This window comes from Tursiops truncatus, chromosome 3 (assembly GCF_011762595.2).
Source record: "Tursiops truncatus isolate mTurTru1 chromosome 3, mTurTru1.mat.Y, whole genome shotgun sequence".
Classification (NCBI taxonomy): domain Eukaryota; kingdom Metazoa; phylum Chordata; class Mammalia; order Artiodactyla; family Delphinidae; genus Tursiops; species Tursiops truncatus.
In genome coordinates, this window is record NC_047036.1 from 107,063,162 (window position 1) to 107,087,289 (window position 24,128).

Genomic DNA, 24,128 nt, shown 5'->3' on the forward strand with positions numbered 1-24,128 from the left:
TATAACAAAGTGAATCAGTTATACATATACATATGTCCCCATATCTCTTCCCTCTTGTGTCTCCCTCCCTCCCACCCTCCCTATCCCACCTCTCTAGGTGGTCACAAAGCACCGAGCTGATCTCCCTGTGCTATGCGGCTGCTTTAATTACGTGTTTTTACAAAGCAGGGTAGTAATCAACAGAAAGGGTGACCTAGGGAAATATTGTTGCCTACAGTCAGGTCCTTGGGTCTTTTCCATTCATTGCTAGGCAGATAACAGATGCTGAGCTTTTAGCTTTTGCCCTGTCAGCTAAAGAACCTGGATTTTTTTGTTGTTGTTATTACTATTCCTAAGAATTATCTTTCTCTTTTTTTTTTTTTTGCGGTACGCCGGCCTCTCACTGTTGTGGCCTCTCCCGTTGCGGAGCACAGGCTCCGGACTCGCAGGCTCAGCGGCCATGGCTCACGGGCCCAGCCGCTCCGCGGCATATGGGATCTTCCCGGACCGGGGCACGAACCCGTGTCCCCTGCATCGGCAGGCGGACTGGCAACCACTGCGCCACCAGAGAAGCCCTCTTTCTCTTCTTTTAATCTCTTTTAATAGACATTAAAATGCTAATTTACCTTTTGTTAAATAATTTATTAAAATGTTTCAAAACACTTTTATATACCATATAGCTTTCCCATTTGGATAAAAGAGCAGGAGCTTTTTCTGATATATCAGGAATCTTGAATGACCTGGATTCGAGGACTAGAGCATATTTGTCACTTCCTAACCTGGTCTGTGAAGAATCAGAATGTACAGTACACACCATTCATTGTTCATTCACTGACCTCAGCTATCTTGGGGGAAAATGCCTTGATAATGACTTGGTAAAATGAATAGTTTTGAAAGGTTGATATATTTCTGAGTGAGAAATTTTTGCAGCTGGAGACTGGAAGTCTTTTTGTTAGCAATTATTATCTTCTTTCCCTTGGAAAAGGAGGCAGTGCATTTTGAACAACCAAGAAGCAATGTCAGTGAGGTTAACCAAAATACTGGAAAGTAAGAAATTGACAAATCCTGAGGGGTCATCACAGGAAATCTTTCCAAGATTTACTGGCATAGCACAACTTTTGTTCCTCTTGCTTCTTCTTTTTTCCCCACCATGGTAAAAAACATTCTAATTACCATTCACATTTTTTGAAAAAGTCACCAAATGGCCTGATGTAACCCTATGTACCAAATATAAAATATATTAATGCACTAGTAAATAGCTTTGTAAGAAGGAGGCTTGAAGATGAGGAAATGAGATAATTCCCAATTAGATGAATTCTAAAATATAAAATGTTTTCTCTCACTACAATATGTTTCATATCTTTGTTCTTATTTTTCAGCAGCTTTCCAAGGAATGAAAAAAGTAACTTTTTATCATTATACTAAGGATTTCTAAAATATATTTTATTAAAAAAATTAGGATTTCATGAAATTGCAAATACTTCTCTTTTCAGTAGTGTCTTCCATAGTTCCATGGCTGGTTCCCTAGTTGAGGGGAAAGGCATATAGATGGGTTTAAATTATGCTTATAGCCTAGGTATCCTTGTGCAGAAGGATGAAGCAGAAACTGAAATAAATTTGAGAGATAAATATTCACTTTAGGAAAAATCTACTAGGGGACTCCAAAGCAAAATGGTACGTCTGCATCATACTTGAAAGATGAGCAGACAGGAACTTCATTAGAGGCAGTACTGCAGTGCAAATGTTATCGTGTTTAACAGCAATCGGTTGCAGGTGATGGGCATAATACATTAGTGATTACTTCCTCGAGATAAGTAGGGAGTTCTCTGTGGCAGGCTTTTTTTTTTTTTTTAACATCTTTATTGGAGTATAATTGCTTTACAATGGTGTGTTAGTTTCTGCTTTATAACAAAGTGAATCAGCTATACATATGTTCCTATATCTCTTCACTCTTGCGTCTCCCTCCCTCCCACCCTCCCTATCCCACCACTCTAGGTGGTCACAAAACACCAACACCGAGCTGATCTCCCTGTGCTATGTGGCTGCTTCCCACTAGCTATCTGTTTTACGTTTGGTAGTGTATATATGTCCCTGCCACTCTCTCACTTTGTCACAGCTTACCCTTCCCCCTCCCCATATCCTCAAGTCCATGCTCTAGTAGGTCTGTGTCTTTATTCCCATCTTAACCCTAGGTTCTTCATGACATTTTTTTTCTTACATTCCATATATATGTGTTAGCATACGGTATTTGTCTTTCTCTTTCTGACTTACTTCACTCTGTATGACAGACTCTAGGTCCATCCACCTCACTACAAATAACTCAATTTCGTTTCTTTTTATGGCTGAGTAATATTCCATTGTATATATATGCCACATCTTCTTTATCCATTCATCCGATGATGGACACTTAGGTTGCTTCCATCTCCTGGCTATTGTAAATAGTGTTGCAGTGAACATTGGGGTACATGTGTCTCTTTGAATTATGGTTTTCTCAGGGTATATGCCCAGTAGTGGGATTGCTGAGTCATATGGTAGTTCTATTTGTAGTTTTTTAAGGAACCTCCATACTGTTCTCCATAGTGGCTGTACCAATTCACATTCCCACCAGCAGTGCAAGAGTATTCCCTTTTCTCCACACCCTCTCCAACATTTATTGTTTCTATATTTTTTGATGATGGCCATTCTGACTGGTGTGAGATGATATCTCATTTTAGTTTTGATTTGCATTTCTCTAATGATTAATGATGTTGAGCATTCTTTTATGTGTTTGTTGATAATCTGTATATCTTCTTTGGAGAAATGTCTATTTAGGTCTTCTGCCCATTTTTGGATTGGGTTGTTTGTTTTTTTGTTATTGAGCTGCATGAGCTGCTTCTAAATTTTGGAGTTTAATCCTTTGTCAGTTGCTTCATTTGCAAATATTTTCTCCCATTCTGAGGGTTGTCTTTTGGTCTTGTTTATGATTTCCTTTGCTGTGCAAAAGCTTTGAAGTTTCATTAGGTCCCATTTGTTTATTTTTATTTTTATTTCCATTACTCTAAGAGGTGGGTCAAAAAGGATCTTGCTATGATTTATGTCGTAGAATGTTCTGCCTATGTTTTCCTCTAAGAGTTTGATAGTTTCTGGCCTTCCATTTAGGTCTTTAATCCATTTTGAGCTTATTTTTGTGTATGGTGTTAGGGTGTGTTCTAATCTCATACTTTTACATGTACCTGTCCAGTTTTCCCAGCACCACCTATTGAAGAGGGTGTCCTTTCTCCAGTGTACATTCCTGCCTCCTTTATCAAAGATAAGGTGCCATATATGCGTCAGTTTATCTCTGGGCTTTCTGTCCTGCGCCATTGATCTATATTTCTGTTTTTGTGCCAGTACCACACTGTCTTGATTACTGTAACTTCGTAGTATAGTCTGAAGTCAGAGAGCCTGATTCCTCCTGCTCCATTTTTCGTTCTCAAGATTGCTTTGGTTATTCAGGGTCTTTTGTGTTTCCATTCAAACTGTGAAATTTTTTGTTCTAGTTCTGTGAAAAATGCCAGTGGTAGTTTGATAAGGATTGCATTGAATCTGTAGATTGCTTTGGGTAATAGAGCCATTTTCACAATGTTGATTCTTCCAATCCAAGAACATTGTCTATCTCTCCATATATTTGTATCATCTTTAATTTCTTTCATCAGTGTCTTATAATTTTTAGCATGCAGCTCTTGTGTCTCCTTCGGTAGGTTTATTCCTAGATATTTTATTCTTTTTGTTGCAATGGTAAATGGGAGTGTTTTCTTAATTTCACTTTCAGATTTTTCATCATTAGTGTATAGGAATGCAAAGAGATTTCTGGGCATTAATTTTGTATCCTGGTACTTTACCAAATTCATTGATTAGCTCTAGTAGTTTTCTGGTAGCATCTTTAGGATTCTCTATGTATAGTGTCATGTCATCTGCAAACAGTGACAGCTTTACTTCTTATTTTCTGATTTGGATTCCTTTTATTTCCTTTTCTTCTCTGATTACTGTGGCTAAAACTTCCAAAACTATGTTGAATAAGAGTGGTGAAAGTGGGCAACCTTGTCTTCTTCCTGATCTTAGTGGAAGTGGTTTCAGTTTTTCACCATTGAGGACAATGTTGGCTGTGGGTTTGTCATATATGGCCTTTATTATGTTGAGGAAAGTTCCCTCTCTGCCTACTTTCTGCAGGGTTTTTATGATAAATGGGTGTTGAATTTTGTCAGAAGCTTTCTCTGCATCTATTGAGATGATCATATGGTTTTTCTCCTTCAATTTGTTAATATGGTGTATCACATTGATTGATTTGCGTATATTGAAGAATCCTTGCATTCCTGGGATAAACCCCACTTGATCATGGTGTATGGTCCTTTTAATGTGCTGTTGGATTCTGTTTGCTAGTATTTTTTTGAGGATTTTTGCGTCTGTGTTCATCAGTGGTATTGGCCTGTCGTTTTCTATCTTTGTGACATCTTTGTCTGGTTTTGGTATCAGGGTGATGGTGGCCTCATAGAATGAGTTTGGGAGTGTTCCTCCCTCTGCTATATTTTGGAAGAGTTTGAGAAGGATAGGTGTTAGCTCTTCTCTAAATGTTTGATAGAATTCGCCTGTGAAGCCATCTGGTCCTGGACTTTTGTTTGTTGGAAGATTTTTAATCACAGTTTCAATTTCAGCGCTTGTGATTGGTCTGTTCATATTTTCTATTTCTTCCCGATTCAGTCTTGGGAGGTTGCGTATTTCTAAGAATTTGTCCATTTCTTCCAGGTTGTCCATTTTATTGGCATAGAATTGCTTGTATTAATCTCTCATGCTCCTTTGTATTTCTGCATGTCAGTTGTTACTTCTCCTTTTTCATTTCTAATTCTATTGTTTTGAGTCATCTCCCATTTTTTCTTGATGAGTCTGGCTAATGGTTTATCAATTTTGTTTATCTTCTCAAAGAACCAGCTTTTAGTTTTATTGATCTTTGCTATCATTTCCTTCATTTGTTTTTCATTTATTTCTGATCTGATCTTTATGATTTCTTTCCTTCTGCTAACTTTGGGGGTTTTTTGTTCTTCTTTCTCTAATTGCTTTTGGTGCAAGGTTAGGTTGCAAATACCTGCACATGTATTTTTGTGAGGTAGTCTTCAACCTGATTTCAATTTCTGACTCCACGACCTGTGGCCTTTGGTAAGTTACTACACCTCTCCTTGCCTTGGTTTCCCTTTCTGTAAAAGCCCACGATAGTTGTAGTACCTAATATGTAGGGTTATTGTGAAGATTGAAAATGCAAAGAATAGGACCAACTCATGTATATTAGCAACTTTATACTTGTTAGGTACCTCAGTATGGCAATATGACGTGACGGGCAGCAGCAGGCAAAGCGTGCAGCATGACAGGGACGGAGTCTAATACATCCTTTGAGATTCTAATAAGAGCAAGGCCCTGAGATGAGAAGTGTGGAGAAGCAATAGAAAGCCTGGGTGTCTTAGGGAAACCTCAAATATTAGTAAAAAAGAAAAAAAAAAAAAAGGTATAAATCTATTGTGTAAACATTCTGCTAATTCTATCCATGTCAAAATATGTAGTAAGTAGATATCTTTTAACCTGTCTCAGTGACTCTTGCTTTACTTTTAGATGGATGATGACAGAATGGACCCCATGTTCACGAACTTGTGGAAAAGGGATGCAGAGCAGACAAGTGGCCTGTACCAAGCAGCTGAGCAATGGAACCCTGATGAGAGCCCAGGAGAGGGACTGCGCCGGGCCCAAGCCGGCCTCCACCCAGCGCTGCGAGGGCCAGGACTGCATGACCGTGTGGGAGGCGGGCGTGTGGTCCGAGGTGCGGTACCCACCCTGAGGCTTCTCCGTTTCCCTCTGATTTTCTTACTCTTAGCCTATATAAGGTCATGTTTTATCATGTTCAGAGTCTCTCTGCATGGCCGTTTTAGCACCATTTATTGGTTTTTCTGGTAATAAAAGGAATACATTCATTATAAGTAATTTTCACAGTAGGAAAAAACAGATTTATTCTTTGTTCTGTGGCTATTGTAACATAATCAAGAGCATATATTATATACATTTTAGAATCCATCTGTTTTATTTCTTTACCATGAGTATACTCTTTAGTGGACACATATGAAAATACACATTTGGAGAGAGTGGCATGGACTTATATACACTACCAAATGTAAAAGAGATAGCTAGTGGGAAGCAGCCACATAGCACAGGGAGATCAGCTCGGTGCTTTGTGACCACCTAGAGGGGTGAGATAGGGAGAGTGGGAGGGAGACGCAAGAGGGAGGAGATATGGGGATATATGTATATGTATAGCTGGTTCACTTTGTTATACAGCAGAAACTAACAAACCATTGTAAAGCAATTATACTCCAGTAAAGATGTTAAAAAAAAATACACATTTGACTCATATTCCTGAGCATTAGAAGAGAAAGGAGAAGAAAGGACATTAACATTTAGCAGTCATTTCCTGTGAGCAGGGATTCTGTTCTTACTTCATATTTAGTATCTTGTTGATATTTAATCAGCAATGCAAAAAAGTTAAGTTTCACCCTTGTGAAATACTACAGCTCAGAGAAATTAAATAGTTTACCCAAAGTCCTGCTTAGTGTTGGAGCTAGGATTTGAACCCAATGCTGCCAGGCTCACTGCACCATACACCCACTAGCATGTAGTATGTAGCATGCAGCTTTGTTCCATGCCAAACTGTATGCTTATTTTCTGTTATCATGATACATATCTTCTTATGATAACACCAGTCATTACTTATATTTACTAGCTGCTCTGGAGCATTTTAGGTGAGCGTGTGCGTGCGTGCACACACACACACGTAAACACCCTCACACTTGTATACGCATATGTATATACAAAGACGTGTGCACACACACCCAGAGCAAAATATGCTTAATTTCAGAATATTAGCTAAGATATAAAAATGACAAATAGAAAATGCTAGGCTGCAATAAGTAGCCATTCTTTTGAAAATTGAGGATAAAGTAGCTTAGATAATGAGGTTTGGGAATATTCTTCAATTAACCCAACCCCCCCAAAAAAGACACACTAGCAAATAGTGTGACTTTCTCTTGTCTTACTTTTCGAAGCTATATCTCACTCTGGCATAGATTCTTCCTCATTTGTAATGAGTACTTTTGAGAATGAATAGATTGTCCAATTTTACATGAAAATGGATGAGTACAATCTGGAGAAAAGACTCATGTGAACATCAGAGAAACAGAAATACACTTCCTTCAGCCTAACTAGCATTTCTACAAACTCTTCAGGAGGAAATAGATCAGAAATATCCTACCATACAGATTTTTGGCACCAGGTAGGAGAAGTAATAGGTCAATGCAATGTACCAATTTTAAAAATGTCTCTTTTGTCTTGATTTAATATAAAAATTGAGTTTATGGATCAAGGTTAGTTTTGATTGCAAAAAATAAAAACGTAAATCTTAAAATGCCAAATCACACATGTAGTCCACCTTAAGGCTCAGGATATTCAAATGCAAACCATAAATTATGAGACAATGACGCATTTGTGCAAATATTATTGTATTTAAAACTTCAGGAGTTCTATGCTTAAGTTTTCAGGAAGACAACTACTGGAATCTGCATGGTTATTCCTCTACTACATTCTTGCTAGGTGCATACCTTCAGCTCTTTCTTTGGACCTTTTTTAGACACAGATATAAATTAGCTTGTCAAGTTTTGCTATATCTCTCATCCCTCCCTCCCTCTCCCGTCTCCCAACCAATGCCATTTTGGTTCCTGTGTCCAGATAATCAGTGATGCATAACTTTGTAAAACTGGGAAGCTTTATACATATTCCATAATGGGGAGCATAAATGTAAACGGTATGGTCAGTTACATCTTACATGCTTCATACCTGTTATGTCACACTGTCAGTCAAGCATCAATTATTCATGAAATGAACTAAACTTATTTTGACCTGAATTATATTTTCAATCCATATAGCCATTGAGAATGATTATTTCTAGGGGTGTATAATTATGTAAAGCAACTGTTTTGTTTTTGCTATGTTTTCTCTGTTGTAGCTTTAAGAAAAGTTTTGAGAAATGATATTCTCTTAGAAATTGTCATTTTTCACAAACATTTAAGGCTAAAACAAACTAAATCTTAGCAAAAATAAAATGAATTTCCTTATATAATTATATGCAAAAAATTGATGTCAGTCAGGTTTAGCGTTTTACATTTTGATCATTGTTTATTATTTGTCTTTCATAAACAATCCCTGTGTTACAGGACTGTCTGTAGTAATGGTCCTGTGTTCCTGAAACCCATTCACCCCAGCACTATACCGAAGCTCCACCTGGCCTCTGATGCTGGGCTGTAGCCTGGTCTTCTCCTTCTCCTTCATTCTGGCCTTTATGTGGGTGATAGGCTTGTGAGAGATGATGAGAACCAATTCCTAACGTAATTTGATCATCAGTCTGTATCTCTTAATCACCAGCTTTATCCACACTTCTCCGCTGTTATCTTCCAGTGTTCAGTGAAGTGTGGCAAAGGTGTACGTCATCGGACCGTGAGGTGTACTAATCCCAGAAAGAAATGTGTCCTCTCCACCAGACCCAGGGAGGCTGAGGACTGCGAGGATTACTCCAAATGCTATGTGTGGCGAATGGGTGACTGGTCTAAGGTAAGAATCATTCTGTACATTCTCAGTATTGAGTTTCACTAATGTCAGCATTGTCCTGGGTACTATAGCCACACAGCCTGAAGTTTAGGAGGCATAGAGAATAGAGATCATGGAGGTAGAGTATTAAATACCCAGGTTCAAAGCCTGCCTGTCTGTCTATGGTCATAATCGCAATAAAACTGTTTTAAGGAATAAGTAAGATAAAATGTGTAAAATACTGGGAAAAAAAATGGTGGCTGCCAGAGCATGGAGGGGCGAGTGGTAGCTATTCATAAATAACCCTAAAGGACATTCTGGAAGAAATGTTTTCATTGTACAGTACACTGTGGTTAGCCGGCCTCCTCGTTATTGCCCAACAAGAAATTCATGACATTTAAAATCTATTTTCTTATGATTATTCATGCCTTTCCTCTCCAACGAAGTTTGCGTATTAACATCATATCTGAGTTCTCAGTGCACTATACTATTTCCACAACTTCGAACATTTAAAGTTTACGTTGGGATTCTAAAGGATGCATTTGTCAACAATGTAAATCAATCCCTGATTACAGAATTAGGAAATACTCAGCCCAATCCATACAGCTTTTAGCTGGTGAACCATATAGGGAAATCTCACACTTCAGAGTAAACAACTTTTAGACAGAAGAGAATTCCAAACTAATCATGAATAATTTCTTTCATGTTCAGGGTTTATGTTTCCCAATTCTACAAGAGGAAAATAGAGTAGTGTAGTGTGATAGAGAAGGGCACGGCTTGGAAGTTAAGAAACATGGGGGATGGTTAGGACTCCCTCATTAGATACCTCTGTGTCTTTGTTTCCATAAGAGTGAAATAAGGAGAATAGACAACACTATTGTTTTCAAGCTATTTTTATGTTGACACTTCATTCAGCACTGAAGGTTTAAACTAGTTGAGGAAATGAAAGTACTCCTTGGAGGGGTGTGGGGAGGATCACCTATTCCTCCCTATCAGTTGTAGAAACTCTGCATTTGTTCATCTTGGCTAATGAAATTCTAGATGTTTTCCTTAAATGAAATAATTCTGCTCTAAGAAAAAAAAACTACTAGAATAGATATGCAATATTTTTCCAACATTATTAATTAATAGAAATATTCTAAGTGATAAATGTTGTTAACTCCTAGTTAACTATAAGAAACAAAATTTGGGGCTTCCCTGGTGGCGCAGTGGTTGAGAGTCCGCCTGCCGATGCAGGGGACACGGGTTCGTGCCCTGGTCCGGGAAGATCCCACATGCCACGGAGCGGCTGGGCCCGTGAGCCATGGCCGCTGAGCCTGCGTGTCCAGAGCCTGTGCTCCGCAACGGGAGAGGCCACAACAGTGAGAGGCCCGCGTGCCGCAAAAAAAAAAGAAAAAATTTGTCATTGCAAAAAACAGAAGATCCAGGTTTTATTGTAATTTATGACCCAGAACTCTAAGCTGTCCAACATTGCTGCATATGGAAATAAGGCTAGCAAATCCTATTTGCATGACAAATACTATTATAATTGATTAATAAATGTGCCTATTTTGTAGCCTCTCATCAAATCTTAAGGAAAATCAAAATTAACTGGGGAGATCATAGAAAACATTGATTTTGGTTTTCTGTGCTTAGCCTAAAAAATTTTTTTCAATTTTACCACAATTTACATGTATGTAATTTTTAAATAGGTTGTATTGAATTACTTTGAATTGGTTTTGTTATGTTACTACCAGTACATTGCTACCTAGCTAGAAGAGCCTTTGTGAGTAAGGAAAGTAATGGATAGTTCTAATAAATGTTCTTTTTTACTTCATAACTTCTTATTAAATTTTTTTAATTTATTTTTTTGTACAGCAGTTTCTTATTAGTTATCTATTTTATACACATTAGTGTATATATGTCAATCCCAATCTCCCAATTCATCCCAACATCACCAACCCTCCCACCCCACTTTCCCCCCTTGGTGTCCATATGTTTGTTCTCTACATCTGTGTCTCTATTTCTGCCTTGCAAACTGGTTCATCTGTACCATTTTTCTAGATTCCACATATATGCGTTAATATATGATATTTGCTTTTCTCTTTCTGACTTATTTCAGTCTGTATGACAGTCTCTAGGTCCATCCATGTCTCTACAAAAGATCCAATATCGTTCCTTTTTATGGCTGAGTAATATTCCATTGTATATATGTACTACATCTTCTTTATCCATTCGTCTGTCGATGGGCATTAGGTTGCTTCCATGACCTGGCTATTGTAAATAGTGCTGCAGTGAACATTGGGGTGCATGTGTCTTTTTGAATTATGGTTTTCTCTGGGTATATGCCCAGTAGTGGGATTGCTGGTTCATATAGTAATTACATTTGTAGTCTTTTAAGGAACCACCATACTGTTCTACATACTGGCTATATTAGTGTACATTCCCACCAACAGTGTAAGAGGGTTCCATTTTCTCCACACTCTCTCCAGCATTTGTTGTTTGTAGATTTTCTGATGATGCCCATTCTAACTGGTGTAAGGTGATACCTCATTGTCATTTTGGTTTGCATTTCTCTAACAATTAGTGATGTTGAGCATCTTTTCATGTGCCTCTTGGCCATCTGTATGTCTTCTTTGGAGAAATGTCTATTTAGGTCTTCTGCCCATTTTGTGATTGGGTTGTATGGTTTTTTAATATTGAGCTTCATGAGCTGTTTATATATTTTGGAGATTAATCCTTTGTCCGTTGATTCTTTTGCAAATATTTTCTCCCATTCGGAGGGTTGTCTGTTCTCTTGTTTATAGCTTCCTTTGCTATGCAAAAGCTTTTAAGTTTCATTAGGTCCCCTTTTTTTTTTTATTTCTATTACTCTAGGAGGTGGGTCAAAAAGGATCTTGCAGTGATTTATGTCAAAGAGTGTTCTTCCTAAGTTTTCCTCTAAGAGTTTTATAGTGTCTAGTCTTACATTTAAGTCTCTAATCCATTTTGAGTTTATTTTTGTGTATGGTGTTAGGGAGTGTTCTAATTTCATTCTTTTACATGTAGCTGTCTAGTTTTCCCAGCACCACTTATTGACGACACTGTCTTTTCTCTATTGTATATCCTCCTTTGTCATAGATTAGTTGACCATAGGTGCATCGGTTTATCTCTGGGCTCTCTATCCTGTTCCATTGACCTATCTTTCTGTTTTTGTGCCAGTACCATACCGTCTTGATTACTGTAGCTTTGTAGTATAGTCTGAAGTCAGGGAGTCTGATTCTTCCAGCTCCGTTTTTTTCCCTCAAGATTGCTTTGGCTTATTGGGGTCTTTTATGTCACCATACAAATTTTAAGATTTTTTGTTCTAGTTCCGTAAAAAATGCCATTGGTAATTTGATAGGAATTGCATTGAATCTGTCGATTGCTTTGTTTGGTAGTATAGTCATTTTCACATATTGATTCTTCCAATCCAAGAACATGGTATTCTCTCCATCTGTTTGTGTCATCTTTGATTTCCTTCATCAGTGTCTTATAGTTTTCTGAGTACAGGACTTTTACCTCCTTAGGTAGGTTTATTCCTAGGTATTTTATTCTTTTTGTTGCAGTGGTGAATGGGATTGTTTCCTTAATTTCTCTTTCTGATCTTTTGTTGTTAGTGTATAGGAATGCAAGAGATTTCTGTACATTAACTTTGTATCCTGCAACTTTTCCAGTTTCATTGATTAGCTCTAGTAGTTTTCTGGTGGCTTCTTTAGGATTGTCTGTGTATAGTATCATATCATTGGCAAACACTGACAGTTTTCCTTCTTCTTTTCCAATTTGTATTCATTTTATTTCTTTTTCTTCTCTGATTGCCGTAGCTAGGACTTCCAAAACTGTGATGAATAATAGTGGCCAAAGTGGACATCTTTGTCTTGTTCCTGATCTTAGAGGAAATGATTTCAGTTTTTCACCATTGAGAATGATATTTGCTGTGAGTTTGTAATATATGGCCTTTATTATGTTGAGATAGGTTCCCTCTATGCCCATTTTCTGGAGAGTTTTTATATAAATGGGTGTTGAAATTTGTCAGAAGCTTTTTCTGCATCTATTGAGATGATCATATGTATTTTATCCTTCAATTTGTTAATATGGTGTGTCACATTGATTGATTTGCATATATTGAAGAATCCTTGCATCCCTGGGATAAATCCCACTTGATCATGGTGTATGATCCTTTATTTGTCTTGTTGGATTCTGTCTGCTAGTATTTGTTGAGGATTTTTGCATCTATACTCATCAGTGATATTGGTCTGTAGTTTTCTTTTTTTGTGGTATCTTTGTTTGGTGTTGGTATCAGTGTGATGGTGGCCTTGTAGAATGAGTTTGGGAGTGTTTATTCCTCTGCAATTTTTTGGAAGAGTTTGAGAAGGATGGATGTTAGCTCTTCTCTGAATGTTTGATAGAATTCACCTGTGAAGCCATCTGGTCCTGGACTTTTGTTTGTTGGAAGATTTTTAATTAAAGTCAATTTCATTGCTTGTGATTGGTCTGTTCATATTTTGTGTTTCTCCCTGGTTCAGTCTTGGAAGTTTATACCTTTCAAAGAATTTGTCCATTTCTTCCAGGTTGTCCATTTTATTGGCACAGAGTTGCTTGTAGTAGTCTCTTAGGATGCTTTGTATTTCTGCAGTGTCTGTTGTAATGTCTCCTTTTTCATTTCTAATTTTACTGATTTGAGTCCTCTCCCTCTTTTTCTTGATGAGTCTGGCTAAAAGTTTATCAATTTTGTTTATCTTCTCAAAGAACCAGCTTTTAGTTTTATTGATCTTTGCTATTGTTTTCTTTGTTTCTATTTTATTTATTTCTGCTCTGATCTTTATGATTTCTTTCCTTTTACTGACTTTGGGTTTGGTTTGTTCTTCTTTCCCTAGTTCCTTTAGGTGCAAGATTAGATTGTTTATTTGAGATTTTTCTTGTTTCCTGAGGTAAGATAGTATTGTTATAAACTTCGCTCTTAGAACTGCTTTTGCTGCATCCCATAGGTTTTGGATCATCATGTTTTTGTTGTCATTTGTCTCTAGGTATTTTTTGATCTCCTCTTTGATTTCTTCAGTGATCTCTTGGTTGTTTAGTAACGTATTGTTTAACCTCCATGTGTATTTGTTTTTTACATTTTTTTCCCTGTAATTGATTTCTAATCTCATAGCGTTGTGGTCAAAAAGATGCTTGCTATGATTTCAATTTTCTTAAGTTTACCAAGGCTTAATTTGTGACCCAAGATATGATCTATCCTGGAGCATGTTCCGTCTGCACTTGAGAAGAAAGTGTAATCTTCTCTTTTTGGATGGAATGTCCTATATATGTCAATTAACTGTATCTGGTCTATTGTGTCATTTAAAACTTGTGTTTCCTTACTAATTTTGTCTGGATCATCTGTCCATTGGTGTAAGTGAAGTGTTAAAGTCCCCCACTATTATAGTGTTACTGTCGTTTTCCTCTTTTATAGCTGTTAGCATTTGCCTTATGTATTGAGGTGCTCCTATGTTGGGTGCATATATATTTATAATTGTTATATCTTCTTGGATTGATCCCTTGATCATTATGTAGTGTCCTTCCTTGTCTCTTGTAACATTCTTTATTTTAAAGTCTATTTTATCTGATATGAGTATTGCTACTCCAGCTTTCTTTTTTTGTTGTTGTTTTTTTGTTTTTTGTGGTATGTGGGCCTCTCACTGTTGTGGCCTCTCCCATTGCGGAGCACAAGTTCCGGACGTGCAGGCTCAACGGCCATGGCTCATGGGACTAGCCGCTCCGTGGCATATGGGATCTTCCCAGACCAGGACACGAGCCCATGTCCCCTGCATTGGCAGGCAGACTCATAACCACTGCACCACCAGGGAAACCCCCCAGCTTTCTTTTGATCTCTATTTGCATGGAATATCTTTTTCCGTCCCCTCACTTTCAGTCTGTATGTGTCCCTAGGTCTGAAGTGGTTCTCTTGTACACAGCATATATACAGGTCTTGTTTTTGTATCCGTTCAGTGAGTCTGTGTCTTTTGGTTGGAGCATTTAAGGTAATTATCAATATATGTATTCCTAATACCATTTTCGTAATTGTTTTGGGTTTGTTTTTGTAGGTCCTTTTCTTCTCTTGTGTTTTCCACTTAGATAAGTTCCTTTAGCATTTGTTGTAGAGCTCGTTTGGTGCTGCTGTAATCTCTTAGCTTTTGCTTGTCTGTAAAGCTTTTGATTGCTCCATCGAATCTGAGTGAGATCCTTGCCAGTTAGAATAATCTTGTTTGTACGTTCTTCATTTTCATCACTTTAAATATACATGCCACTCCCTTCTGGCTTGTAGAGTTTCTGCTGAGAAGTCAGCTGTTAACCTTATGCGAGTTCCCTTGTATGTTATTTGTCATTTTTCCCTTGTTGCTTTTAATAATTTTTCTTTGTGTTTAATTTTTGTCAGTTTGATTAATGTGTGTCTTGGCATGTTTCTCCTTGGGTTTATCCTGTATGGGACTCTTTGCACTTCCTGGAATTGTGTGGCTATTTCCTTTCCCATGTTAGGGAAATTTTCAATGATAATCTCTTCAAATATTTTCTCGGGTCCTTTCTCTCTCTCTTCTCCTTCTGGGACCCCTATAATGTGAATGTTGGTGCATTTATTGCTGTCCCAGAGGTCTCTTAGGCTGTCTTCATTTCTTTTCATTCTTTTTTCTTTATTCTGTTCTGCAGCAGTGAATTCCACCATTCTGTCTTCCAGGTCACTTATCCATTCTTCTGCCTCAGTTATTCTGCTATTGATTCCTTCTGGTGTATTTTTCATTTCAGTTATTGTGTTGTTCATCTCTGTTTGTTTGTTCTTTAATTCTTTTAAGTGTTTTTTCTTTAATTCTTCTAGGTCTTTGTTAAACATTTCTTGTATCTTTTCGATCTTTGCCTCCATTCTTTTTCCGAGGTCCTGGATCATCTTCACTATCATTATTCTGAATTCTTTTTCTCAAGGTTGCCTATCTCCACTTCATTTCATTGTGTTTCTGGGGTTCTATCTTCTTCCTTCATCTGGTACAGAGTCCTCTGCCTTTTCATTTTGTCTATCTTTCTGTGAATGTGTTTTTTGTTCCACAGGCTGCAGGATTGTAGTTCTTCTTGCTTCTGCTGTCTGCCCTCTGGTGGATGAGGGTATCTAAGAGGCTTGTGCAAGCTTCCTGATGGGAGGAACTGGTGGTTTGTAGAGCTGGGTGTTGCTCTGGTGGGCAGAGCTCAGTAAAACTTTAATCCGCTTGTCTGCTAATGGGTGGGGCTGGGTTCCCTCCCTGTTGGTTGTTTGGCCTGAGGTGACCCAGCACTGGAGGCAACAGGCTCTTTGGTGGGGCTAATGGCAGACTCTGGGAGGGCTCATGCCAAGGAGTACTTCCCAGAACTTCTGCTGCCAGTGTCCTTGTCCCCTGCCAGTGCCACCCCCTGCCTCTGCAGGAGACCCTCCAACACTAGCAGGTAGATAGATCTGGTTCAGTCCCCTGTGGGTCACTGCTCCTTCTCCCTGGGTACTGATATGAACACTACTTTGTGTGTGCCCTCCAAGAGTGTAGTCTCTGTTTCCCCCAGTCCTGTCAAAGTCCTGCAGTCAAATTCCGCTAGCTTTCAAAGTCTGATTCTCTGGGAATTCCTTCTCCCGTTGCCAGATACCCAGGTAGGAAAGCCTGATGTGGGGCTCAGAACCTTCACTCCAGTGGTGGACTTCTGTGGTATAATTGTTCTCCAGTTTGTGAGTCACCCACCCAACGGTTATGGGATTTGATTTTATAGTGATTGCGCCCCTCCTACCATCTCATTGTGGCTTCTCCTGTGTCTTTGGATGTGGGTTATCTTTTTGGTGAATTCCAGTGTCTTCCTGTTGATGATTGTTCAGCAGTTAGTTGTGATTCCAGTGCTCTTGCAAGAGGGAGTGAGCACATGTCCTTCTACTCCGCCATCTTGAACCAGTCTTACTCCATGACTTTTAACTTTTGTTTGTTGGTGTGTTTGTTTGTTTGTTAGCTTATGTAGAAGATACAGTTATGTTGCATTTTCTATTCTCTTTATATGAATATGTCTGTTCTTTTCCTTAAAGCTGTTTTCTCCTTCTTCGTTTATGACTGAGTTCTCAGCATAACAGATTCTAATGGCATGCACAAATTAAAGCCAGTGGCTCCATGTGAACTTTATTGATTTCTCCCCTCCTGTCTTACTCCTAAGATATCACTTTCATGTTAAAATGAAGACCAGTCCAAAATAATTACAGAGAAAAGGAATAGTGCTGGGATTATTAATAAGTTTCAGTGATTAAAGTATTCATGGGCAGAGGAAACACATCAATCTCTTACTCTTATCAGCTGTGTTCCTGGAATAAGAATAGCAACAAGATGGGTGCAATTGTGGGTCGATTTCTATGCTCCTCTGAAGTCAACTAATCTGTCAGTTTCATTCAAATTCTACTGATATTTTTAAACACTTGGTAAACCTAAATTGACTTAATATTAAGCCCTGGGTTGGCTTTAATCAGAATTATTCAATGGGCTATCCATAAGGTCTAGCTCTGAAATTCTGCTCCTCCCTCAATAATATGGATGAATCACTAGAGAATCAGTTAAAATATGTATATTCTCAGATTTTCGCACTGTCTAAAAGCCATTGACCACTTGAGCCGAGGTAATACTAGCTAAATAGAGGCTTACTAAGAATATGGCTTATGCCTCAAACTGTTTACTGCCTTTGTATCAGCCTATGTGATTTCTAGCATTTATGTTTTGGTAGTTTTGTGTAAACAGTGGGAAAATTGCTCTTAGCTTGAAAGGGAAAATTATAGATATACTCAAAGAGAAAATCTCCCGTCATATAATTGTTAACTCTGATTTCTAAGTAGATATAATACAGCCTTTATTAAACAATGCTAGTGTTTATTTCATTGAGACTAGAAAGTTGGCAAAAACAGGACAAAAACAATGTGGTTGCTTTGCTCTGGCTTGAGTTAACCATTGAAATAATCATATGCCACATTTTGATATAGATATGGCCTTAGGGTCTTTCCTGGGAGAGCAAAACATGACCCATCTGTTTCCTGGCATTATAAGTCTGTATTTACTCATTTAAGCTGTCCTAAGCAGAGAACACTGATTTGAAAAATAACATAGCCTCTTATGTTTAATGATATGCCATATATTTTCTGGCTGAACTTGACCTTTCTGCCTTTATGTGAACTTCTACAACTTCTTGTTTTCGTTATTGGAGGCCAATAGAGGAGCAAATAAAGGAGTGTTGTTTTATCTATTACACAGAATTTGGTCCTTCATGAAGCTTTTATAGAGTTAACTTTTCTGTGCAGTATTAACAAGTGGTTTATACTTATTCAAGTGAATTTTAAAGACAAACAAAACACCTTGGAACCACACAAAATCCTTGGTTAATTCTTAGATTCCATTCATACACTATAATTTGAACTTAATTTAATCCTTTAAAATTCTAGGAAATGAATAGCTTTGGCCACATACCAAATTATGACATGATTAATAGATTTTTGGATAAGAGATTATGAGTCTTTTGTAATTATATAATTCAAAATAATGCTGGAAGCAGAAATAATTCTGGATGATTTAATTATACAGATAGTATGGTATAACTTTGTTTAGAAGCAGTAAATATAAAGCTTACAGTATTGTGAGTTGTTTTTAACTTATCCTGCAAAGGGAAACTACAGCATATTCATTTGAATAGAAGAGGAATCTAAAAACTAAGGTATTTTTTTCTAATAGGGGAATTGTATCAAACTAATATATGTTTTCTAACTATAAAACTTGCATTTAAGTTAATAGGAATTCTACTTATTTTGAGATCATTCTTGTAGTGAAGATTTTCTAGTTCCAGGTAGTTACAGATCTCAAAATGGCATTTTACAATAATTTTTTGCATTTTCTCTGAAAATAATGTTTTGGCTAAAACTCAAACCATATTGCTTGCTTAATAATTTATTTTTGTAACTATGAAAGACTTGCATGTATCTGGATTGTTTCTAGTAAAATAATTTTCTTAATACACATACTTCAGATGGTATTGAAATCTACCTGATGTATTATATTGTCCTAGGACTCTGTAATAACTATGGGAAAATAAGTGTGCCTTTTCCTGAGTAGTTAGCACTCTCATATTTTAACAGAAGCTCAAAAAAATTTTTAAATTATCATGTAAATTTTACCAGTTCTGTAAGTGTGCTTTGTGTAACCAAGATTTATAACCTTAAAGTGGTCTCATATTGCATAATTCTTAAGTTAAAACAATTCGTAACAGGCAAGTGCATGATCAGAGAAACAACAATGTCATGAAAGGTTCTTTACTGACATACTGAAGTGTAGAAAGACAAATAGAAGATTTATTACCCTGTCATTTCGAGCTTTTCTTTTATCCAGATTGGTCAGCAGTCAATACAAGTGGTTTGGTTTGTACCATTTTACATGACCCTGAAAAAAACATTCTTTTATTTCTTACTCTTTGTTACGGTGGATTCTTAGAGAGACAGACCATGTGAATGTAAAATTCTGGGTAAGTTAATAGGCTGTTCCCAAATCTCATAGGGTCCTTGGCCTGATGATCTGCCTTCAGTTTTCTACACAGAAGTTTGTCCCTCCAATTAACATGGACAGTGGTAATTGTGACTTATTACCATTGGTAGGAAATTACAAATAATCACAGAAGACGTTTGTTTTCACTGAAGGAAAACTCAGGAATCGTTGAGGAAATTTAAAGAAACAAAACTTGATCAAAGCAATCAGGAATATCCTTAAAACAATGACTATATACTACCACATTTTTAATCATGTGTCTCTGCAGCCTAGTGTTTCTGCATTAAATGAAAAGGGACAAAAAAACCCAGATCCAAAAATTGCAAAGGAGGGATTTCTTGTTACCCAATGGCTAGGCTAGGACCTTAGGACTATGGATTCCTTCATATGTGGACTGACCCAGTGCTGCATATACCCCAACCCAATTAAAATAAACTTCAGGATGTTCCAGAATCCAAATGAGGATATGTATAGATCACTGGTTTTAATACAACTAAACTAAGTGGGTTGTTGCAGGATATTCCAGAATCCAAATGAGGATATGTATAGATCACTGGTTTTAATACAACTAAACTAAGTGGGTTGTTACAGGTTAGTAGAGGGAAGCTCAATCACTTGTTAGAAGGATTTACCAGTCAAATTTAAATAAATAATTAGCAGTAATAATAAATAACCAACTTAAATATCCTACTAGATGTAAAAATAGAAAATGTTGCTGTGTACACTGCAAATCTCAAAGAGAGGCTATGGTATTTCACTTTTCTTTTTTACTTTTACCAAGGATCACTTTTACAGAGCATGTAGCTAGTTTGTTATTTAGTGTATCATACTTTAGGAAAGCTTACATTAGATTATTTAAATTTCAAAGACTAGCTTTGTAAATATTTTTTTCTAACTAGAGAAAATTTGGATGGAAACCAAACAGAAATAATCTGTAATTCAGAAAACTGTTCTTGGGATGGATTAGCATTTCTATTCAGAATTATTTTCTAATTACATCTACAAGTCTGTTGATATTTGGAAAAGATAACTGCTCATCATTTTTATAGTTATAGATAATCTCATAAGACAGGAAAATTTGAGCAGCTATCCCATAATCAAATATGAATCTATCATACTGAGTTCTATCATTGTTGGCTCAGTCAGTAAATCAAAGAAATCAAAGATTGTGGCCTTGGTTTTAAACATACAGACATTGCGGAAACCTATCCAAAGATATCCTAAAGAAGAGATATTTTGCATTATAGGAAAATCTACTTTAAAAATTCACTTATCTCTGAGTAAGCTGTTCATACTAAAGAAATTACTCAATGATAAGTAAGATGTTTTTTCTCAAGAAAAACTTTCTATTATGTCGTTTAGATACATCCACCAAACATTTACCCAACTTGCTACTCACCATTCTGTCTAAAAAATATAGCTGTCTTCTAAAGCATGCATAATAATCCCTAAACTGTTGGCTATCAAATTGTTTTGTCTCTGTCTCTTTGCACTGCCAGAGAATGGGGCAATTTTGCATTGCTATCATTTTTATTTTTAAGATCTCTCGAGAGTTGTATCTGTTGCCCCAGATATATAAAAATAGTGAATTTCCAAAGCATTCGGATTACTCAAAGTAGTCAGACGCAGTTGGCTGATACAATTGAACATAGCAGAAATATATTAGCTTGAAAAGAATGAGGCACACATACTTTGTGTATATGTCTTCTATCTAAAGAAAATGTGTAATTTAGGGAGACTAGTGTCTATGTATACGTATGTAAGTGGGTGTGTGTATGTATATATATATAATGTATATATATGTGCGTGTATATGTATAATTAAATCATAAATTTTAACATCCTTTGGATTGGAAAATGTGAGAGAAGTAATTTTTTTTAATCCACAGGGGTTAAAAATACTGTCTTTTTAATAGATCCTTGAAAAATCACTAGATTCTTAAAATAATGATATCAGTGCTTTCATGCTGCATACCAGGGCATCTATAATTTCACCTTCTAAACCATACTTAGAAGTAATTCAGTAAATAAATGTCATTGAGTTAAAAATTACTCTTGATGTCCTTTATAGGGGATGGAGCATGGAGCGTGCCAAAACTCATTTTGGGGATATTGAACTTCAATAGGTGGGAACAAGGGAAGGGTTTCACATAAAAATACAATGAAATTTGATGACTGTTATAAATCTAAAATCAGTAGTCTTAGCATTGAGTGTTTTTTACTTAGATGTAGTAAAGTATATGTTCATCAAATACCAGAGGATATCCAGAGATAGACATAACCAGATCACCAGGACACCCAGAGAAGGACGTGTATACAATGCAAGAACAAATATGCAAATGATCAGCTAGTTAGAAAGGCATCATATGGATGCAAAACGTAAATGAAAGGGAAAATCTTTTCACAAACAGGTCCCTGGTTTTGCTGCAGGTTGACGGGGTGGCACCCCAGCATCTGCACAGCCAGAGTGCAGACCTGCATCAGTCTTGAATGCAGAAGAGCAGTTCCTTAGGCCCCCCAACCTCAATCCCCACATCTGTAAAATGTGCCAAAGCAACTGTAAGTCTCTCTAAATTTCAAAATACTCTAACTGTGCAGGTAAAAGTAATCCAGTTTCAGTGATGTGTATAGACCAAGGAAAAATATTTTGAGCTACTTAAAAAGGAAAGATCTACCTGAGGAGACAAAACAGCAGAATAGATTAGAAAAAAAAAAAAAAAAAAAATATATATATATATATAACACCTTATTTTCAACATACAAAATATGTACGAGTCCATATAGGGTAAGAATTAAAACTAACAAACTTGTTTAGAAATAAATACACACACACTTACACAAATTCAGGGCTCAGAGAGGCAACATGAGAGAAGTGGGTTGAGGGATACCCAGGGGCTGACATACGGAGGAAGTTTGTTTTACTCAATTCTGCCCTGTTGCTTCCACATATGTTTTCCCATACTACTTCTAAGACTGGATGTTTTCAAACTTTTCAAAAAACATTTTGATAGGTGAAAAAAATATCTCATTTTGAAATGCACACGTTCTTGGACTCAACAGCTCTGTTGCCATAGCTTTTGCTTACAGACATTCTCAAGTAATTTGCTAACTGCATTTATGAAGATGCTCATTGCAGCCTTGTTTGGAACAACAAAAATTTAGAAACAATCCATATATCCATTAACTAGTTATATAAATCAAAATACTATATTTAAACAGTAGAATACTGTACTTTATAAAAATATATTTGTATATACATACTGATAAGAAAATTTCTCCAAGAACTACTATTAAGTATGTAAATATTATGCAGAAGAGTTATATAGTGTGAAGTGTATTTACATATATTCTTTTTATACATATTAAAATTTTTCTGCACAGATATACAAAGAACAGTTTATCTGAATTACATTGAAGGAAAGGAACTTCTATGCTTATAATTCTACCATATCCATATATAACTTTTAATTTTATAAACTGGTTAATAGTTTTTGTCTGAAATTAAAAGAAATCTCTTACTTTCTTCATACTTACATTTTTCAGGCTGCAGTATCAACAGTGATTGATGTCATGGATATAGAGAGATGCTACGAGAATATTATAGAATTTCTGGGAAGGGGAGAGGATTTGATAAGTTAGGTAATTGGTGAGATAATTCAGTGTATGGAGTCAGACAGCCCTGAGTTTGAATTCTGAATTTTCTGTTCAGTTAAGTTACTGATTCCAAATGAAATAATTTATGAAAAATGATTAGCAAAGGGTCAGATACATAGTAACTAAATAAATGCTGACTATTCGTATTGTAGTATCAGTAGAGATGGGGAAAATGGTTGGCTTTGAGAAATTTGTTATGAGGTTAAAATGAACAGGAGTGGGGTTGATTTTCTGTGGAGAGGTGAGAAGGAGGGAGGTGTTCGTGTGTTTAAGAGGAATCCCATGTTAGCTTTCTGGTCTGAAGAACTTGTATGGGTAATGGTTCTGTGATATGAGATAGGGAAGCCTAGAGATGAATCAAGTTGGAGGGGAAGGTTTATGAATTCTATTTTGGACTGTTTCACGTGCCCATAAAAGAATTAAAATACTGGTGTCTAGTAGATAGGTCAGAGGAGAGGAATGGGATGGAAATATACATTTTATAATCATCAACATTTAGGCAGTGTTTAAATTTTAAAGTATAAGCGTGCCCGAGAAGGGAGTATAGATGGAGAAGAAAAGATGCAGCCCTGAGAAACTCCCAGCTCTAAAGGCTTGAGAGAAGAGAAGCAACTGCTAGCAAAGGACCAAAAAAAGGGGTATTCAGAGAAAGAGGAGGAAAAGTTGTGAGAAACAAGAGAAGAAAGTATGCTTAAGAATGTTCAATGAAATGGAAATTCAGAAGGAGTTGAGGGGAGCCTATTTCTTTATTCTCAAATGTCAGCTGATATAGGACTGTGTCGGTGGCATTCCTCATTTTATTTCCTCAAACCATATCTCACTCCCAATTTCCTTTTTCTTGAAAAATGTTAATACCATCTTCCCAGATACCCAAGTAGAAGCTATCCTTGGCACTTTTTCTTCTATACACAAGTAGTATTTTGCCTGGGTTGCTCTTCACTCCCAATATAATACTACAGTCCTTCTTATATTTTCACCAGGACTAGAGTAACAATATCTAATGAACTTTCTTACCCGCATATAGGGGGATGGCTTCACCACTCTATCCTATAGTTCACGCAATTTCAGAGAATTGTCATTGGCTATACTGTCAACTACCAGATACTCACTCTGGCATTCAAAGCTTTCTATATTCTGGTCTTAACCTACCTTTTGAGAATTGTCTCATTATTCTCATTAATTCAGTATCTCCACTAAGCTCAGGCCTGAGCAGTTTTTACTTCTACAATCTCCATATCTTTGTTTATACACTTCTCTTTGCCTAGAATGTGTTTTTTACAACCATCCAAGTCCTTTGAGGGCCAGCTCAAGTACCTAATTTCCC

At 36.8% G+C, this 24,128-nt stretch overlaps 1 protein-coding gene across 1 annotated transcript in view; it reads left to right on the top strand.

Annotated features, from left to right (window-relative positions):
- The window catches only part of ADAMTS19 (ADAM metallopeptidase with thrombospondin type 1 motif 19), a 279,661-nt gene that overhangs the window by 241,164 nt on the left and 14,369 nt on the right, over positions 1–24,128 (top strand). Inside the window, exons 20-21 of the mRNA XM_019924890.3 lie at positions 5,596–5,800; positions 8,482–8,634. Of these exons, the coding sequence (XP_019780449.1) occupies positions 5,596–5,800; positions 8,482–8,634 (358 nt within the window). The remainder of the gene's footprint in view (positions 1–5,595; positions 5,801–8,481; positions 8,635–24,128) is intronic.